The sequence below is a fragment of the Eulemur rufifrons genome, chromosome 5 (genome assembly GCF_041146395.1).
Source record: "Eulemur rufifrons isolate Redbay chromosome 5, OSU_ERuf_1, whole genome shotgun sequence".
Taxonomy (NCBI): Eukaryota; Metazoa; Chordata; class Mammalia; order Primates; family Lemuridae; genus Eulemur; species Eulemur rufifrons.
Window position 1 is genome coordinate 9,776,263 of NC_090987.1, and position 17,967 is coordinate 9,794,229.

The following is a 17,967-nucleotide window of genomic DNA, read 5'->3' on the forward strand; positions in this document are numbered from 1 at the left end:
GTGAAATATGATAAGTGACAATGATAACACAGTGATCAAGTATCTCAAGAATTGTCAGGCATTCAATTGAATGATGTAGTACTTCTGAAATGTAAATGAAAGTCACATTAAGACAAAATATTATTTAAGTGGTAAAAATAAAAATTGTCATTCTCTCCAGCTGGACAGATATGACAGGATCACTAGAATGCATTATTTCAAGATTTATTTACTTATATTCAAACATGAAAAAGTTCTAGTCGACAAACTTATTTTTGTGAAAATTGTGCTTTTCCATCTTATGAATGTGTTTTTCACACTGTAAATTGGTCCTGTTTGATGAGCAAGAAAGATGCAGAGTTTAGGGGGAGCAGAATCTTCCATAAAAGAGAATGCTATTGGTCTTATTGTGTCTGATGAAGAAGAGGAACGGGTGATCTACATTTAATTCAATGGAGGGGACTCTAATTCGAAAACCTATCTCACTCCCTGTGCCAGCCGCAGCCTCGGTACCTTGTTCATTTATTTCCACAAAAGCCTTATGGAAAACATTGGACAGATACAGATTTTTCTCTAAAGACATTCCTGAGAAATCGGCTTTGCTCTGGTCAAAGGCATCACTCATCCCCATACTGCTCAGGGTTGACTTAAGATCATAACTCTCTTCCAGCTTGAACTTAGGAAGATGCAGTTGCACTTCATACAACTCCATCATGTCTTCCCTGGTCCATTCATTGAGCTTCTCATAGGTGATGGCCTTTTCCAGCTGCAAGTTTGGAACCAAGAAAGAAAGAATCAGTAATTCCAAAGTGCAGTGAGAAATAGTGGTTGAGTGAGATCTCCTAGAAATTACATATATGAACTATGATCACTCCCATTACCCAGGGTAACGAAACACACATTTGGAAATCCTTTGGTTGTATAGTGAGATCCTTCACACTGTTGACCTTCAGGATTTTTGTTTTGCAGATTAACAGCTCTCAGGATATAGGAGAATTAAACTTTGATTCAAAATGTAAGTACTTCTACGACAGTATGCAAGACATCAACTCTGTACTCAAATACATCAATGTAAGCATACATTTAGATACTGTCTACACAAAAGCATATACTCTAGTTCAAGTTGTATGCCAGGGCACAAAAAAAACTAGTTTTATCAACATGAGAGATGGTTCTTTGAAACCAAACTCTGGTATAAAATAAAGTGTCTATAATCACAACAATATAAAATTAATAACTGTATACTATGCCAAAACAAAGAAAGAAAAAGAAAGAAAAGAAAGCCCCCAACTCTTAAGAGTAACGATTTTTATAGTGATTTTGAGGGTGCTTTTTCTCCTCTTTATATGTTAAAATTATTAAATAATATATATGTATATATACTATGTATATATGTATATAAATTTGATTTTTTTAAATAACACATTTGTTTCAAAGCACATGCTTTTGCTACTGTGAGAGTTTTCTAGACTAAAGCTTTGGCTATCAATGACATACCTGTAAAATATTTACATTAATAATGTGAAAATATCTTCAGCTCAGGAACCTGCACTCCTAGGAAAAGGGCCTTATCTTAGAAGGGCATGACTCTAATGGTTATTTGCCCACACTAGTCTTATTTTTACCATCCTCTCCAGTTCCGCAAATTTTCTGATACAATTTGGAAGCCTTTTCTACATACTAGGAGGGCCTTGGAAACCTCTAAGTATTAAGTCTGGCACATATGAAAAATTAGGCACTGTGCAAAGAAAGACCTGTGTATGAGAGACTAATGTTCAGTTTAGGCATGCAAATTGCTCAGAAACATGGTCTGACCAAAGTTATGTCAGGTTTAATAGAAATCTGGATGATAAATATCTTAAATAATACTCGAAGATGGTGTTGACACAGACTTTGTCTCATAAAGGTTGTTCACTTGATAAAAATATTTCAAAAATAAGTTTTGAAAGATGGCTTAATGTGTGTCTGTGTCCTGGACTGACTGAATTATTGTTATGATCAATCCACACAGTGTTGAACAGTTTTGTGACTGACAAAGAATATCTGTATCTGTTGTACATGTGGCTGTTTGTGTGACCACCACATGCTAGAGATGTCTATATATCACTTAATCTTTCTGAGGAATAGTAATATCAACTTAATAGAGTTTTGTAAAGTTTAAAGGATATTGTGAAGGTGAATTACCTAGGGCTTAAAGTATGTTGAATGGATTCCTATATAGGAATTTTTAAAAAGGGAGACCATGTCCTTATGTTTTTCCCAGAAAAACACCGGGGTAACACTAGCACCTTCCTCACCTCGGTCAGACTGATGTATTTACCTGTTCCAGGCCACTGATGTCTTCTGGCAGTAGTATAAGCAGGCTGACGTCACGGCTCTCATAGTAGAGTTGAAGGCCTGTAGCTTGTGGCTTTTCTATGTGAAAAATTTGAAGTTTTTCTTTCATGTACATCATTTGCACTGGTTTGCTTGTACTCTATAAAAAATAAATACCAAAGTCATTGAAGAGATGCTCCACTAATCCTTAATTCTTTATCATCAAGTATTCCCAGTTGTCTGGGACCCTGGTGAAATTGATGATCCTCTGCTAAATGCTGAATAAAGTTATCCAGACCTTCTTTTCTAGAAATATGTATTCCACTGAATAATATTACCCATGTGGGATATGTGAGTTTCTTTCTCTAACACTATTGTGGCAACCTCTATGAATCATAGCATGATAGAGTCTACCAAATACTTAAAAGAATATATATTCTTATGTAAACTACGTAAATGGCAATGATCCAGAAACTGAGTAAAGTGTATCTCACATACAAACACTTGAGAAAGTATAATATTTTAGTATCATAAAAACTGGAATTCACTAAGAGAATGAAAAGACAAGCAACAGACTAGGAGGAAATATTTTCAAAACATTTATCTGATAAAAGACTGGTATTCAAAATATACAAAGAAGTCTTATAACTCAACAATGATAAAACAAACAAAAATGGAAGGAACCAAGATGTGCTTCAACAGGTGAATGGATAAACAAACTATGGTACATCCGTACAATGGAATGTTATTCATTCATGTCACTCATTCCATTTCTGCAGTAAAACAGAAAGATCTATCAAGCCATGAAAAGACACAGAGGAACCTTAAATGTATATTGCTAAGTGAAATCGGTCAGCCTGAAAAGGCTACATACTGTATGATTCCAACTATATGACATTCCAGAACAGCCAAAACTGTAGAAACAAGCAACAACAAAAAAGATCAGGGATTATCAGCGGTTTAGGGGAAGAGATGAATAGGTTGAGCACAGGACATTTTTAGGGCAGTGAAACTATTCTAAATGATTCTGTAATGGTGGCTCCATGACATTATGCATTTGTCAAAACTCATAGAACTGTGAAATACCAAAAGTGAACCTGAATGTAAAGTATGGATTTTAGTTAATAATAATAATATATAAATATTAGCTCATTAATTATAACAAATGTACCACACCACTGCAAGATAATAATATTAATATTATAACAAGGGAAACTGTGTATAAGTGTTGAGAGGGAAACATATGAGAACTCTGTATTTTCTGTGCAATTTTTCTGTAAACTAAAAATGCTCTTAAAAATAAAGTCTATCTTTAAATAAAACCAATTGCCAAAAAAAAAAAAAAAACCAAACCCAAAGGAAAACCCTCTGCAATTAAGATCTTGTAGATATAGGTTATTTTTCCATTCTATGTGGAGCTGAGTGTCGGTCTCAGAGCCCTACTCATATGCTAAGGTGGCGGCCACATGACCAGGGCTGTTTACCAGGAAGACTCCAGGACACAGTGATTGTTTCCGGGGAAAGCCTATGAATGGCACCAACCAGAATCCTCCTTGGTGTCATTATGTTAGAACTAACAGCAAAGACTTTGTGTACTAGGGTAGTGAAGCTGGAAGGCCGAATATAGGGCAACCATATTTCCTGGTCATGTGAAATTCCATTTTCATTATTAGAGAATGAGAATAATAACCAGAAGAGGAGGGGGAAGAGAGAGAGAGAATGAGAGAGAGAGAACTGAAGTTATGTTTCGAGATGCTAGAGACCCCATTCACTCACTGCTGGACTTCCCAGTTCCTCTAAGTTACGTAAGCTAACTTAGATATATAATTCCCATCTGCTGCAGCTGGCTTGGAATGCTTTTTATTACTTACAATTGAAAATTCCTGGTGATTATGCCAACCCAGGGAACTATCCAGCTCATTTCTCATTAGCCTATTCGATTATGTGTTCAGTTGTTTCTTCTTCCTCATCCCCCTGATTGAGAAATGCCTATTGCACACAGCCGCACAATTACAGCAACAAGTCCTCAGCAGCACTGTTTGTATGCTATGGCCCATCCCTGGACTAAACAACTCTAAATACCTTAACAACCAGTCCCTTTCCTAGGAATTGGGAATAGTGTTTATGAAATTCGTCTCTAGAATGGAGAAGGTATTGTGAATATCCATTCTCCACCATTATGAACTGGGAAGCAGAGAAAGTTAGACTTCAGTCTGAGAGAAGAAGGATAGAAGAAACAGAGTTGAAAAGGTAGGGAAAAAATCCTGACAACATTTGAGTCCCTGTTTCCATGCAGGTCCCAAGGCCCAGCCACACTCTAGCCCATGGAAGCCATGGGAGATACACCTTTAAACTTACGTTAGTCTCCATTTTCACTGAAGTGAGCTCCTGTTACTTGCTATAGAACAAGTGTGTGTGTCCTAACGTAGAGAGAAACCTTAATGAACAAGGTAAGGTTTAAATTGTTTATTTCTTTTACTTATGTAAGGATAAGAATTTGATAGAATATAGTATTGGTTTAGTAAGTAGAACAAGAACAGAAATTCTATAGTGAACAAAACTTAGGTTCCGGTTCTGAAATGCTTCTGACTCAGAGATGCCTCCAGTCAATTGGCTACACTGTATTTCTCACCTGGGAAACAAATCTAAAAACCACCCTAGCCAGCTCACACGGCTGTAGCAAGTTCTGAGAGATAACATTATATGAGTAATCTATATTCAGGGAACAACAATGAAAGGGGAATTTCCAGGTGGGATAGAGCTGGAGGCTTTTAACCCATGCATCTCTTTCCTAGTAAGAGCCTCCGTTTACAGGAACATATAACCAAAAAGAAGAGCGAATTTGAAATAGAATTTCTTTTACAATGCCATGTGAAAATCCAAACTGATCTTTAAAAGTCTCCTACCTTGTTTATTCTAAAAGGCTTTTCTGAGGTGTTTTGCGCTGAGAATTGATGTTCCCAGGTTCCTTTAAAGTAAAGGGCGTTCACCAGAACCATCCGGGTAGTAGCATCCACAGAGTCACTGGGCAGGAGATTCAGGATTTTACCTACAAGAGCAAAAGGACGGGTTTCAAATGGTCAGTAGAAATATGCACATTTTAATTAAAGGCAACCAGACTTCCATTTTTCTGGAACCATATATATTTTCTTTTTAAAGTTCTGATGTTAGATTTTCCAGGAACAGAGCAACTTATGGATAAGTACTATTTCTGTCCAGAATAGTTAAGAGTAAAGAGAGAAACACTGGGGAGATAATATGCTGAATAATATTCCATATTGATTAAAATTTGTTTTTTAATTATAAAAATTTCCCTCCAATATGAGTTGATTTTTACCCCTATTTTGAAGGGACTGAAATGCTTCCTTCTCTTTCACTTCTGTTTGTAGCCATAAACTGTAAGCTGCTCTGATTAACATCTGAACGGTTGTGCCAATAGTTTTCTGTTACCCAAAATACTGCTTGTTGCAATCACTTATATCAGATTGTTCTCATTACTGTTTAAACTGACATTTGGCTGGCAGCCCCCAATACATTCTCTCCAAACTCCCCATTAAAGCACCTTAAAAGAGTTATAAAAATATTATCTATCTGTGTGTGTGTGTGTATAAAATCAAGTCTAAGAGGTTTGTAGTAGAGGCAATATATTTGACACCTGAGGTAAATAGAACTGAATTGAGAACAACCTCCAGCCAACCCAGCTTCCACCTGCAACAGAGATTACTCAAAATAAAAGGCTGATCTTTTAAACTGCCAAAATACAGACATGGGAGAGATTTAAAAGTTATAAGGGATAGCTTCAGGACTTAATTTTAAAATGATACGGATGTTTAGGTAAGTCCCGTCTATGCCTATTTTGTTAAGCGTTCTTATCATAAAAGGGTGTTGAATTTTATCGAATGCTTTTTCTGCGTCTATTGAGAGGATCATATGGTCTCTGTTTCTGCTTCTATTTATATGGTGAATTACATTTATATATTTGCTTTTGTTGAACCATCCCTGCATCTCTGGAATGAAGCCCACTTGGTCGTGATGGATTATTTTTTTGATAAGCACCTGAATTTGGTTTGCTAGGATTTTGTTGAGAATTTTTGCAAGAAGTTGACATTGATAGAATACCATTAACAGGTCATATTTAAATTTCATCAATTGTTCCAATAAAGTCTTATTTTTTTAGGGACAGAAATGAATCCAAGACCTCACATTGCATTTAGTTGTAATTTCTTCTTAATCCCCTTTAATTTGGAACAATTTTTCATTCATTCATTGCCTCTCATGACCTGGACACTTTAGAAAAAGACTTACCATTTGTTTTGTAGAATGCCCCTGAATTCTCAGTTTGGGTTACTCTGATATTTCCTTAAAATAATATTCAGGTTATGCATTTTTGTGAGAATATCACTGTTATGGGTTGAATTTTATCCCTCAGAAAGACATGTCCAAGTTCTAACCCCCAGTACCTGTGAATGTGACCTTATTTGGAAATAGTCTTTGCAGATGTAGTCAAGTTAAGATGATGTCATATTTTATTTTGATAAGAGTGAGCGTAAATTCAATGATTAGTGTCTTTATTTTAAAAAAGGAGAATTTGGACACTGACACACAGAAAGGAGAATGCCACATGAAAATACAGAGACACAGATACAAGGAAAAAGGCATGTGCTGACAGAGGCAAAAATTGAAATGATGCCTGTACAAGCCAAAGAATGCCAAGGACTGCCAGCAACCACCAGAAGCTAGGAGAGGCAGGGGCAAGTTTCCTCCATAGAGCCTTCAGAGGAAGCATGGCCCTGCTGACAGTTCAATTTTGACACCTACCCTCCAGAACTGTGAGAGAATAACGTCTGCTGTTTTGTGGTTGTGGCATCCCTAGGAAACTAATATAGCCACGAAAGTCATGCTGTGTCCTTCTCAATGAATATATCAGGAAGGTCATGATGCCTGTATGTCCTGTTACTGGTGATATTAATTTGAACACTTGCTTTCTCCACTGTAAAATGACTGGGTTTTTTGGTATAATAATGAATAAATATCATGTAGGAAGATACTTTGAGACCATATAAATATCCTGTTTTTCATCAGACTTTTGCCCACCTATTTTAGCATCCATTTATGATTCTTGCCTAAAACAATTACTACTGTGCTTACTATCAAAAATGGTGTTTTTCTATTTCCATCATTCCTTCTATATTTATTAACTAGAATTATACTATAAAGAAGAGCTTTCCCTTCTTCATTTATTTAAATATTTAATTATTTATTTATATCAGTATAGACTCAGAGATATTTGTTTTATTCTATGGTTTATAATTCATTACTATCATTTATTTTCTTGCTCAAATTATCCCAGATTTCACCATTGGAAACCTCCTCTGTTGGCTCCTCTGTCCTTTTCACATATTCCCAAATATTTTGAGCATTTCCTTATCTCCTGGTACCACAAGATATCCTTATTTTGTACTTCCTCTCTGCCGCCCTGTTATTGGCATTTTGTCTAGAAGCCCTGCTTCCTTTTTTGAAGGATAGAGTTGAGAAATCAAGATCTGGGTGTTAGATATACTGATTACCATGGGGGTTTCATTGCTTCCAGGCCCTCTCAGCAAACAGAGCTAGGAAATATCTGTGTTATGGACACATTTATATCTATTTCCATATCTATTCAATTATGTTTCCGTATATACGTTAAAGAGTAGAAGGTCATATTGATACCTCTAATTCCAATCCAAGACCACGGGGTTCATTCTAGACTTTACTTTTTCTTGATTTGTAATTCTTTTTTTCTGGCTCACATGATTCCCAATATATTTACTTACTTGCTCCATCCTAGATTACACATAAAGCAGTTTCAGAATTGCTACCCTATTCTATGAAAAGCAAATTTAATGACTAGTGTACAATATTCATGTGTTTTGTTTTGTTTTTTTTCAGTCTTAGAATACATAGCCAAAGTACTGTTTTTTTTAGACTTCATATTTATGGTCAAATGCTGCTTTTCAAAGTTAATTCTAGAACAAATATTTGTTAAAGAGAATACTTCTGAAACAGTGCTATAAACTAAGATGCCAGTAAAGGACTGGAAAATTTGAAGAATCCCTAAAGAGAAAATGTAGATGGATGAGACTGATAGTGGAAATTAGAGTGTCCACACACAGGCATCACATATGACCTCTGGGGAGGTCAGCGTGTTGCCCAGGGAGTTAGAAACTCAAAGGCCATGCATTCATGGAGCTTGTTGGAGGTGGAGGGCATCAGTGAGATTAATGGAATAATTCCATTTATAGCAGTGGGTCTTAACTTTGCCAATTAGAATCTTCCAAGGACTTAAAAATACTGATGCCTAAGCCTCACTCCCAAGTGTTTGAATTAATTCATCAGGAGTTAGGCATAGAAATCAGTATATTCAATTGAATGTGTAGCCAGGATTGAGAGCCACTGGTTAACAGCAACTGTGGCTATTGACTTTATATACCTTCCTGGGTGCTGGCAATGGGCTGCAAATATGTCAGCTGACAGGTTGGAGTAATGAGTGAAGGCACACTATGTCGCTGCATCCCCAAGGAGTTAGGTATTTCCAAGAAAGACTGGGAGCCTCCCACACCCAAAAGACAAGTTACGGACACAAGCACGTCAGTGTCAGCCCAATAGACACTACAGACAAGTGACTGTGATCAGAATTACCAACTACAGACAGATGATGTGGGATTCTCAAATGAAAAGACAAGCAGAAAGCCAAAAGGATTAAACAATTAAGAAAACCAACCCTATGAAAGAAAAGCGCCAAACTTGACACATGTAAATAAGAAACAGAATTAATACAGCAAGAAGATGATCTAAAAATAGGCAAAGACTTCAGAGAGTTGAGAGATTGCACCCATGAAAAAGAAATAACCAAAAACCATAGGTCTTTAAGGGAAAAAAATAATTGTTGAAGTAGAACATACATACTTGTGGAAGTAAAATTCTTAATTAGATGGACTGAGTAGCTAAATGAACACAGCTGTAGCAAATTCATGAGATGAAAAAGTGTAACAGGACAAAGAGATGAAAAATAAGAATAAATGAAAAATGGAAGCATGTGGGATAGATCCTGAAATTTCAAGTTTGTGTATTAGGAGTACTGAGGGCAAGAATGGAGAGAATGAAGAGAAGAAAATCATGAAATAAATAATATCCACAATTTCCTTCACCTGAAGGAATCTTTAAATTTAGATTTAAAATCAGTGCAAGGCAGAATTAAATAATAAATAATTAAAAAAATAAAAACAAAAATGATCCCTGCCTAGAACACACTGTGGAAACCTCAGAACACTAAGAAGAAAGACACAATTCTAAAGTCAGATTATCTATAGGTGATAAAATTTCTGAGAAATCCAATGTTTGAAAATGTCCTTATTTTTCTTTCCACTATATTAATGGAGTGGCTAAATATAGAAAGTTCAAATTCCATTTTTCCTCTAGACAATAACATCCAGCACTTCCTAGCAGACTTTAGAATTGTGTCTTTCTTCTTAGTGTTCTGATTTTATGTTTCTAATGGTGTGCTGGTAAGTTGGTCAGGGCAAGATAGGGGCACATAGTTACACATGATACAATTCAGTAAATACAATGACGCTTGGAGAAAGCACTCTGCTGAGCTCCTTAAGCTTACCCTCAGTCTGGCTTTCAACCCAAGAGTTGATCTCCTTTCTGATTTGGTCAGAAGCTCCCACAAAGTTAACAGACCGTGGCTCTGCACCAAAATATGTTTTCATTTCTTCTAAATATTTCTGAAAGACATAGGTAAAAATCCCCTTTTGTAGTGTTTGCCCAAAACTGAGAAATCAAACCTGTTTAGATTATCAAAAGAACTAGGTAGATGGACAATTGCAAACTCCCAATGCATCATTCCCTTCTTTTTTTCCCTACTCTCAGTTTTGGTCAAAAACTAAACACCACCATCTTCAAACTTAGCAGGGTACTGACTGGCCACGTAGAACTCCAGGCATGGAAGGAAGGTCTGATGCCCACAGTTCTGGGGCTTCCCCATATTCTTATTTTCTACTTTTAGTCATGCTTGGGAATGAAGCTAGAATAGAAATGGAGGACGCTATGAATGACAGGCGTGATCCCACTTGCCAGTAGGTATTGGGAGTCTACTTGGCTTTCTGTGGCAGGATGGAATCAAAGTAAGACCTGTGGGTCTGGCAGCTTCATTCTGTGAACTCCAAACATTCAGGAGTTTTGTGGAGGGCCCCTGAAGAAAACTATATTCTGCCATGAAAACTGATCTTAAGCCTGGTCAAAGGTTTTGAAAATGGATTTCTAAGCATGGTCTAAGGTTTTATTAGGCATTTGGAGACAAAAAGCAAGGCCTCCTCCTTCCCCTTTGATGTCACTCTGTGGCAATCATCGTATGCGGGCTGTGACTGAAGGTGCTGTTACTGGGCACCAGCCTGGGGACATAATTCATTCTTAAGGACAGCTGTGATATCCCTTCAGTTTTCTTACTTTATAGAGAGCTTGTAGGCAGTAAACAGTGGTGAGTTAATTCTTCTTCCAGGAAGTGGTTTGAAGATTATGAAGTCCAAGCAAATTACTTGGATTTTATAATCTAGTAAAAAGAAAACTTAAATATTCTCAAGGCACTATTTCCTGTCTTAACCCAGGGCTTGTGAACATGTCAAAAGAGGTTTGTTTCTCTGTGTCCCTCTGGTTTTCTAGTGCCCACTGAGCTGAATCATCTCTGCTACTTTTGGCTCAAACAGGAGTCCATAAACCTATCAGTAATGGAACTGTCTTTAAGATTCCATTTGACTGGTTTTCTGTCTTTCATAATAGCAAAGCCCAAGTCCTGAACTCCCCAGAATTCACTGGATATGGACATGGATAGCACTTCTTAAAATCACAAGATGGCTTTATCTTACTATCCCTCTACCCTACCTAATTTTCTCACTCTTTGCCCATGGGACACCTGGGTCCTCCTGCTCCCTTTCGATATGTGCCAAAGGATGTGATGGACAAACCTGAAAGAAGTAAACAATTGAACTTGTTTGGGCTGTACAGCTCTGAGGAGTGCTTCAGTCTCTACAGAGGACAAAGTCATCGTGGTCTGTATTGGTGGAGTTTAAGCCATTTGCAAAGGTGAGTTGATATTATTTCATATTTCATGTCCCCACGGTCTCTAAAGACCTGATGTGAAAACTGCCCACTCCTTTCATCCCAAGGTAGCTTTTCCCTCAAGTACACAGTCTGCAGCCACAGTCCTGTGATCAACGCCACCCTCTGCCCCTTCAGACTGACCTTACTTCATTGCTCCACAGTGTCTCCTGTCAGCTGTTTGTGAAACAAACATTGGCCCAGGCATTATATCAACCACATTTCTATATATGTTCACAGGCTATTCCTGGGGGTTACCTCTTTATTCTAGAAATACAGATCTGATCACTAGATCTGGCTTGAGACTCATTATGGGTTTCCTTTACTACTTAGACACCTATTGTCTAAATGATTGTTTCCAGAGAAGTACTGATCTCATTAAGATTGTCCCTGGGATCCCCAGAGAAATGCACAGAGTTAATTGATTGCTCTCACATGGCTCTGCCGCCCCCCTGCTGATTATCTTGAAATAAGACATTTCCACTTACATTGTGAAATGGATACGTTTTCTCGCCATATATGGCATTGGCTGTTTTAAGTGTGTAGGTATTGGTGGGCTTGAGGATTTCTGAAATGAGTGTTTTAAAATCAGAATGTATTTCTTCAGCCTTGCCCAAGTTGAATTCCTTTAAAAGAAGAGGAATTAGTCAAATAAAAATGTTGAACAAGGGCTACATAAATGTCAGCAACCTACAGCTAAATGAAATTATTCGGTGTTTTGTAAATGAAAGCTGAAAACAATTCTAAAGTAGTTAAAAATGTTTCTTTAATGTTATCGCTGCACAAAATTAAATGTTTTCGGGGTATCTCTTTCTTCACATCTAGTTTGCAAAGGCAGGCAGGAACAAGTTTGAAAGTAGAGACATTTTGAGAGATAAAAAGGAGGTGGAGACAAGGGGTTTTTCAAAATGTGCAGATATTTTTTATTCTGAAAATGTCTCTATAATTTTCATATGTATATTTTTTAAAAGTCACCCTTTAAAGGTTGCTTAAATTAACCACTAAAATATATGTGCTAAAAGTGCTTTCTCCTTAATTATCAAATGGATATTAAAAGATAATATATACCATTTTTCTTTTCTTTTCACTTTCAGGACCAGATTTGACAGCCTGGTCTCTGATAAAATGAAGAACCTGTAATTTCAATAAAAAGATAAGTGAGTACACTTTGCAGAGAAGTAATCATATGAAATACATATCCATAACTACAAACTAGTCATTCCTATAACTGCAGAACATATAGTTAATTAAACAAAGGAACTCTGATTTGATTTAAATGATACGTTAAACTAATACAGTAAGTCATGAGCTGCTTTTAAATAATTTAAGTTTCTAGTCTTTTGTTTTAACACTTTTTTATAAGATATTTAGGTTGATATTGGGAATACCCTGAGGTAAAATTCTCTTATTTTCCATATTTCCCTTTTATCCATGGTTGTTTTGAGAAGAAGTCTAAATGTCCAACTGAGACCATCATTTAGACAATTTAAGCAAAATCCATCATTGCTCCAATTATTTGGAAAATTAAGAGATTGCAGTTGTTTTTTTATAGTTAAGTACTTCAGTTATCGTTGTCTACTTCCACTGGACGTACATAGACATAATCTTTGTGTTCACCCCAGCATTTCATTTGAAAGTTAACAGGAAGGTTGTGGATATCCCTGTTTCCTCTGAGTTGTACAACAGTGGGACAGAAGGCCATGATTCCCTCTCCCACACCCAGGACCCAGCTCACAGTAAGGAATACAGTATATTGTATCAAGGGTTGCACTGACCCACGGTAATGGAACAGGGACCATCTGCCATGCAAAAAGAGGTACCTGACTAATTCATTAGGATCATTTGCAGCTCAAACTGTTAATATTTAAAACAAGAACAAGCAACACTCAGCGATATATTTATATGAAATAGATTCAAATTGAAATGCACTTAAGTCTACTACATTAATGGTTAAGCCTTTTGAATTAATCAACCAGTCATTAACAAGTTGTGAACCAGGATGTTGTTGTTGTTGTTGTTGTTAAACCACCCAATATCTTGTGAACTACAAGAGAAGGGTGATATTCCTGGCCCAAACTGATAGGACATGTATGTATTCTGCCAACCTCACTCAGAATTGCTGGCTGTGCTCATTTACATACTTGGCACAGAGGACACCCTCTTGGGTGAAAATTATGTCACTCAGCCTTTTGATTATTGCATGATTTAAGGATGCATTTACTCTTTTCTGTTATTTTTATTTAAAAAAACATTTATATATACATATAGGTACATATATGTACATGTATTCATATATATCTTTACACACATATATACATACATAAATGGCTATTTTGTTATCTATGGCTCTACATATATATAGAGAGAGAGAGAGAGAGAGAGAGAGAGTTAGATTCATTCAGACAACCAGGGATTGAACAGAGAAACAGCCAAACAAAGCAAGAGGAACAGAATTCTTTTAATTTTCTTTTTTGTGTCATCAAGAAAATCCTTCTGATTAGAAATATGGTAAATAATTCTGTTACTTAAAATTTGTCCCATTGCTTCATGAAATATTTTAATTAACAAAATAAAATTGGTTTCAGTGTTCAACCAAAATTGATAGCCTCATCATTTCTTCATTTTATTTTGCTAAAGGACACAGGATCTTAAATGGTTTTCCTAGCAACAGTTTTCAAATTGATTCCCTTTATCAGGCTATGTTTTATGGTCTAGAATTTTTTTTAAAGTGTATCTTTTGTTCTAGACAACATTGTTGTAAAATATGGGCTATTGGGTCTTCAAGAGAAAATTTAAGTTAAAGGGCAAAGAAAGCTTTTAGTTTTAAGGCAACAGATGATGGTCGACGTTTTCCACTCACCTGGGCCATTTGGACTGCAGTGGTACCTTCGGTGCCCAAATACACCATGGCCAAGGATGTTGAGATGCCCCAGGGTGAAAAGAAAATATTTTTACCCTCAGCAGATTCAGCTAGCTTTTTGCTAAATTCCAGGGCAAACTGGTTGATTGATGATGCTAGGGAGTCCATTGGACAAACCTAAGAAAAATAAAGCAAAAGATAGAGAACATGTTAATAATTCTTTCCACTTATTTTACTTGTGTAACAGTATCCTTCCATATTTATATACATATCCATATGTGTGTTCATAAAAGCCAAATAGATTTTAGCAAAATTCTAGTCCAACAATATTATTTTATATATTAGAACACTGCAGGCAGGGGAATTTAAGAGAATTACCTCAAATTTTAATGCTAATATGCACCAGAGGACAGTTGGATTTGGGTCAGTTAGCAGCTGAGTTTCATAATATAGTTTTTGCTACTGTCTTGGCATTTATCATACCACTAGTTTTGTTTCTGTATGTTTATACTTAGTCTTTCCAACTCTGGGGTGAGCTTCCTGAGAACAGAATTGTCTTCTTATATTGCTTTTTACATACAACAGCACCTAGCTCAGGACTTTGCACAAAATGGGCAGTTACAAATACTTGTTTATTTCTTGTTTATGTGTTCACTGCTTGGGCTGTAGCCACCATTATTTATTTATTTGAACTTGAAATCATGCACAATTAAGTGAGAAATGCTTTCCAAGAAGTTGAGAGCTTAAGACTCATTTGCCTTTATTCTCACTCATTCGAGACTCTCTGAAACTGTCTCCTTAAACAAGAGCACTCAGGTTTCCTCATCTTTTTAGATATTACATTCAACTCCTAAATTTCATCTCTAATTTTTCTAATAATTTAAAAGTCTTTTAAAATCAGTTCCCTATCAAAAACATAGCTAGTTCAACGTACTGTCATTTTATGGCAAAAGACTTTCTCAAATTGGTTTAATGATTGAAACTAAATCAAATTCTCAGACCTAGGAACTCCCATTAAAGCCAAGGTTGTGTGGTTTTGTCTTGCACTGACGTCACCTGGCCCTCTGAGAAAGCGAGAATGAGAGCTTTGGAAAATGTCAGTTTTCTATAGTCAAATAGTAATAACTGAATCAAGGGAGAGGCGTGTGTAGACAAAGCTTGGTTTCATCATAACTTGGAGTTAGCAATGATGCTGTGAAAATCCCTCCTGGCCATAGGCTTATTCTTAACCAAACAGCTTTCCAACCTCTAAAACATGCTGTAGGTGTGGCTCCTGCCCACTCCCAAAGCTGATAATCCCAGGCTGACTTTATTTGATTTAAGAAAACAAAACAAAACTAGTTTTGTAGTAATTCTATACCCTCATAAAATGTTGAAAACTTGCCTGTGAGTATTTTTTTTTAACAGATCAAATGTCATCTTGGAAATAACCTTTCCACTTCCTTTAAGGCCATATCCATTTAAATGACATTTTGCTAACTGTATACAGTATATATCAAGCTTTATCTTTTCAAAACTCATGAATTAAATTAATATGAAAATGTTTGGCTTCCTGGCCATGAAGCGGGGGAGAAAGTAATATTTTAGGGCCTGGAATTTTTATCTTTCTACCTCAGTCTGTGGTTATTCTAGAGTTTATTTACTTATAACAAACTCCTAAAAACAATAATTCTTTCTAATGAAAGCTAATTTCTCATAAAAAGTTAATATCCAATTGTATTAAGCTTTATAAATTCCCTCATTAATATTATCATTAACATATCAGGTGTAGCCCAGAACATACAAGAGGAACAATTTCTGATTTTCCTTTTTTTTAAAGAAATTTAATGAAGTACTAAGCCAGCTGTTAGGAATATTTAACCCAATAGTGAAAAGTACTTTCTGAAGGGTATTAGAATTTTAGGATGAGATTTTATAGGAAATTATTTTCTCATACAAATGTTGGACAATTATCTTCTCAAAGAAGACTGTTAAGCGTCTAAATCCAAAGCCTACTATGTTATTTTCAAAATAAATTGCTCTTTTGAAGTTTTCCAGGGCAATAAACTGATTTTATACATATGAAATATATATATGTGAAAAAAATACGTATATGAACTCAATCTGTCAATAGACTTAGGAGAGAAACTGAAGAGAATTAAGAAGGATAATGTCATTCATCAAAATGTCTCATCAAAGATACACATGCTCCCAGCATATCAGAGTTGGAAAGAACCTCGGAGTTCCCCTAACCCAACTCCCCCATGTTATCTGCTAAGAAACTAAAGCCCAGAGAGGTTAAATGCGCTGATGAAGGATGCACAGCTAACAGCTGAGTGAAAATTGCAACCCCATTCTCTTGACTCTGAATACAATTGCTTTTGTCATTATTTCCCATTGTCTTTAAGATTTTGATGGTAAAAGAAAGGGATTGGGTGATGAAGGACTCACAGCAGAAGACTAGAACAGGAGAAGAAAGAAAATCAGAAGAGAGATGAAGAGGAAGAGGAGGACGAGGGAGCAGGAAGGATTCTTGTCCGCTTTTCCATAAGAGACTATTCACGGCCTCTTGCTGGTGATACTGATATTACCTCCTTCATGGAGTTGTACATATCAGAAGATGACATCTTCCCCCACTCCTCAGAACCTCTCTATTTACCTAAAGGCTTTTTCTGAGGGACGTGATGGTTCAGAATGGTTTACAAACAGCACCTAGTGCAAGGTGAGTGATTAGGACTTAAATTATCCCATAGAAGAGGAGAAAGCTAATGGACCATGAAACAGTGGCCAGGACAGAAGAGTGGGGTGTTGGATGGGGGCGCAGTTAGAGAGTCAGACCATTAGTTCCATACATTGATGACTGGCATTGAAATTCATGTTGCCACGCCCACTCTTCTAAAGAACTGGAAACATTTCGGTTCAATTATTCTGAGAATGTTCTGTTACTCCTCCCCTGTGTTGATAGATACAGAGGTAGCAAATCCAAAAATGTGACTGGGGAAAAGTTCACTTGCGGTTTCACAATCCCTAGTAAAACGGTTTCTCTAACTTGTTTGGAAATGAATGCTCTCTTCCCCTTAGCCCTCTTTGCACTACAAACTTGAACCAGCTCAGGGTTAATTCTCTCTGACTTGTACAGAAAAATTCTTAGGGGATGAAGCCTTAACTATTTTTATTTTTTGAGGGGGAGGCCTTCATTATTTGTTATTTACCTAGGCACTTCAACAAAGAAGAAAAACAGAAATAAACATTATTAATCAAAGAAATATTTACAATACCTTATTTTCTTCCACTGGAGCTGAGTGGGAAATTTGTTCCTTTAGTAAGAGATTGTGGCTAAAGAGTTAGGTAACTTTTAACTGAAGAAAGGGAAAAAAAAAAATTTTTAGCACCTCCCTCTTCTTAGCCCCACCCTTTGATTCACTTTCACAAATGTGTACACACTCTTTCTTTCAGGCTTATTTTAGCCAGACATTCAAATAAAAAGACAGAGAGATAGACAGTTGAGGTTTTGTCTCAATTATTTCATTACTCACATTTTCCATGTCTATCCACATGTAGAGACCTGAATTCTGACAAATTGTAACTCATTCTTTTTTTGCTTAATCCCTTCTCTAGTCTGCCAACTGACAACAATTACTATATGGGTTTCCCTGGTGGATTTTTTTTAAAAAAAAAAGTAGAAAGCTTCAAATTAC

The 17,967-nt window shown here is 36.3% G+C and overlaps 1 protein-coding gene across 1 annotated transcript; it reads right to left on the bottom strand.

Annotated features, from left to right (window-relative positions):
• Positions 1-264: 264 nt before the first annotated feature.
• Positions 265-17,569, bottom strand: SERPINB10 (serpin family B member 10). Its single transcript, XM_069467887.1, has 8 exons — positions 17,548-17,569; positions 14,291-14,467; positions 12,499-12,564; positions 11,919-12,056; positions 9,944-10,061; positions 5,202-5,344; positions 2,300-2,455; positions 265-745 (listed from the first exon to the last, which is right to left on the bottom strand). Exons 2-8 carry the CDS (start codon positions 14,456-14,458, stop codon positions 341-343), a joined length of 1,194 nt encoding a protein of 397 aa, XP_069323988.1. The 5' UTR covers positions 14,459-14,467; positions 17,548-17,569; the 3' UTR covers positions 265-340.
• Positions 17,570-17,967: the final 398 nt, after the last annotated feature.

Bases quoted from the DNA above. Each gene is read 5' to 3' on its own strand.
- SERPINB10 (XM_069467887.1), bottom strand. From the start codon at position 14,458: ATGGACTCCCTAGCATCATCAATCAACCAGTTTGCCCTGGAATTTAGC. The intron at 10,062-11,918 runs GTAAGTGGAAAT...TATGTCTTTCAG, and splicing joins AAACGTATCCATTTCACAAT to AAATATTTAGAAGAAATGAA. The intron at 2,456-5,201 runs GTAGGAGACTTT...TATTTTTTATAG, and splicing joins AGCCTTTTAGAATAAACAAG to AGTACAAGCAAACCAGTGCA.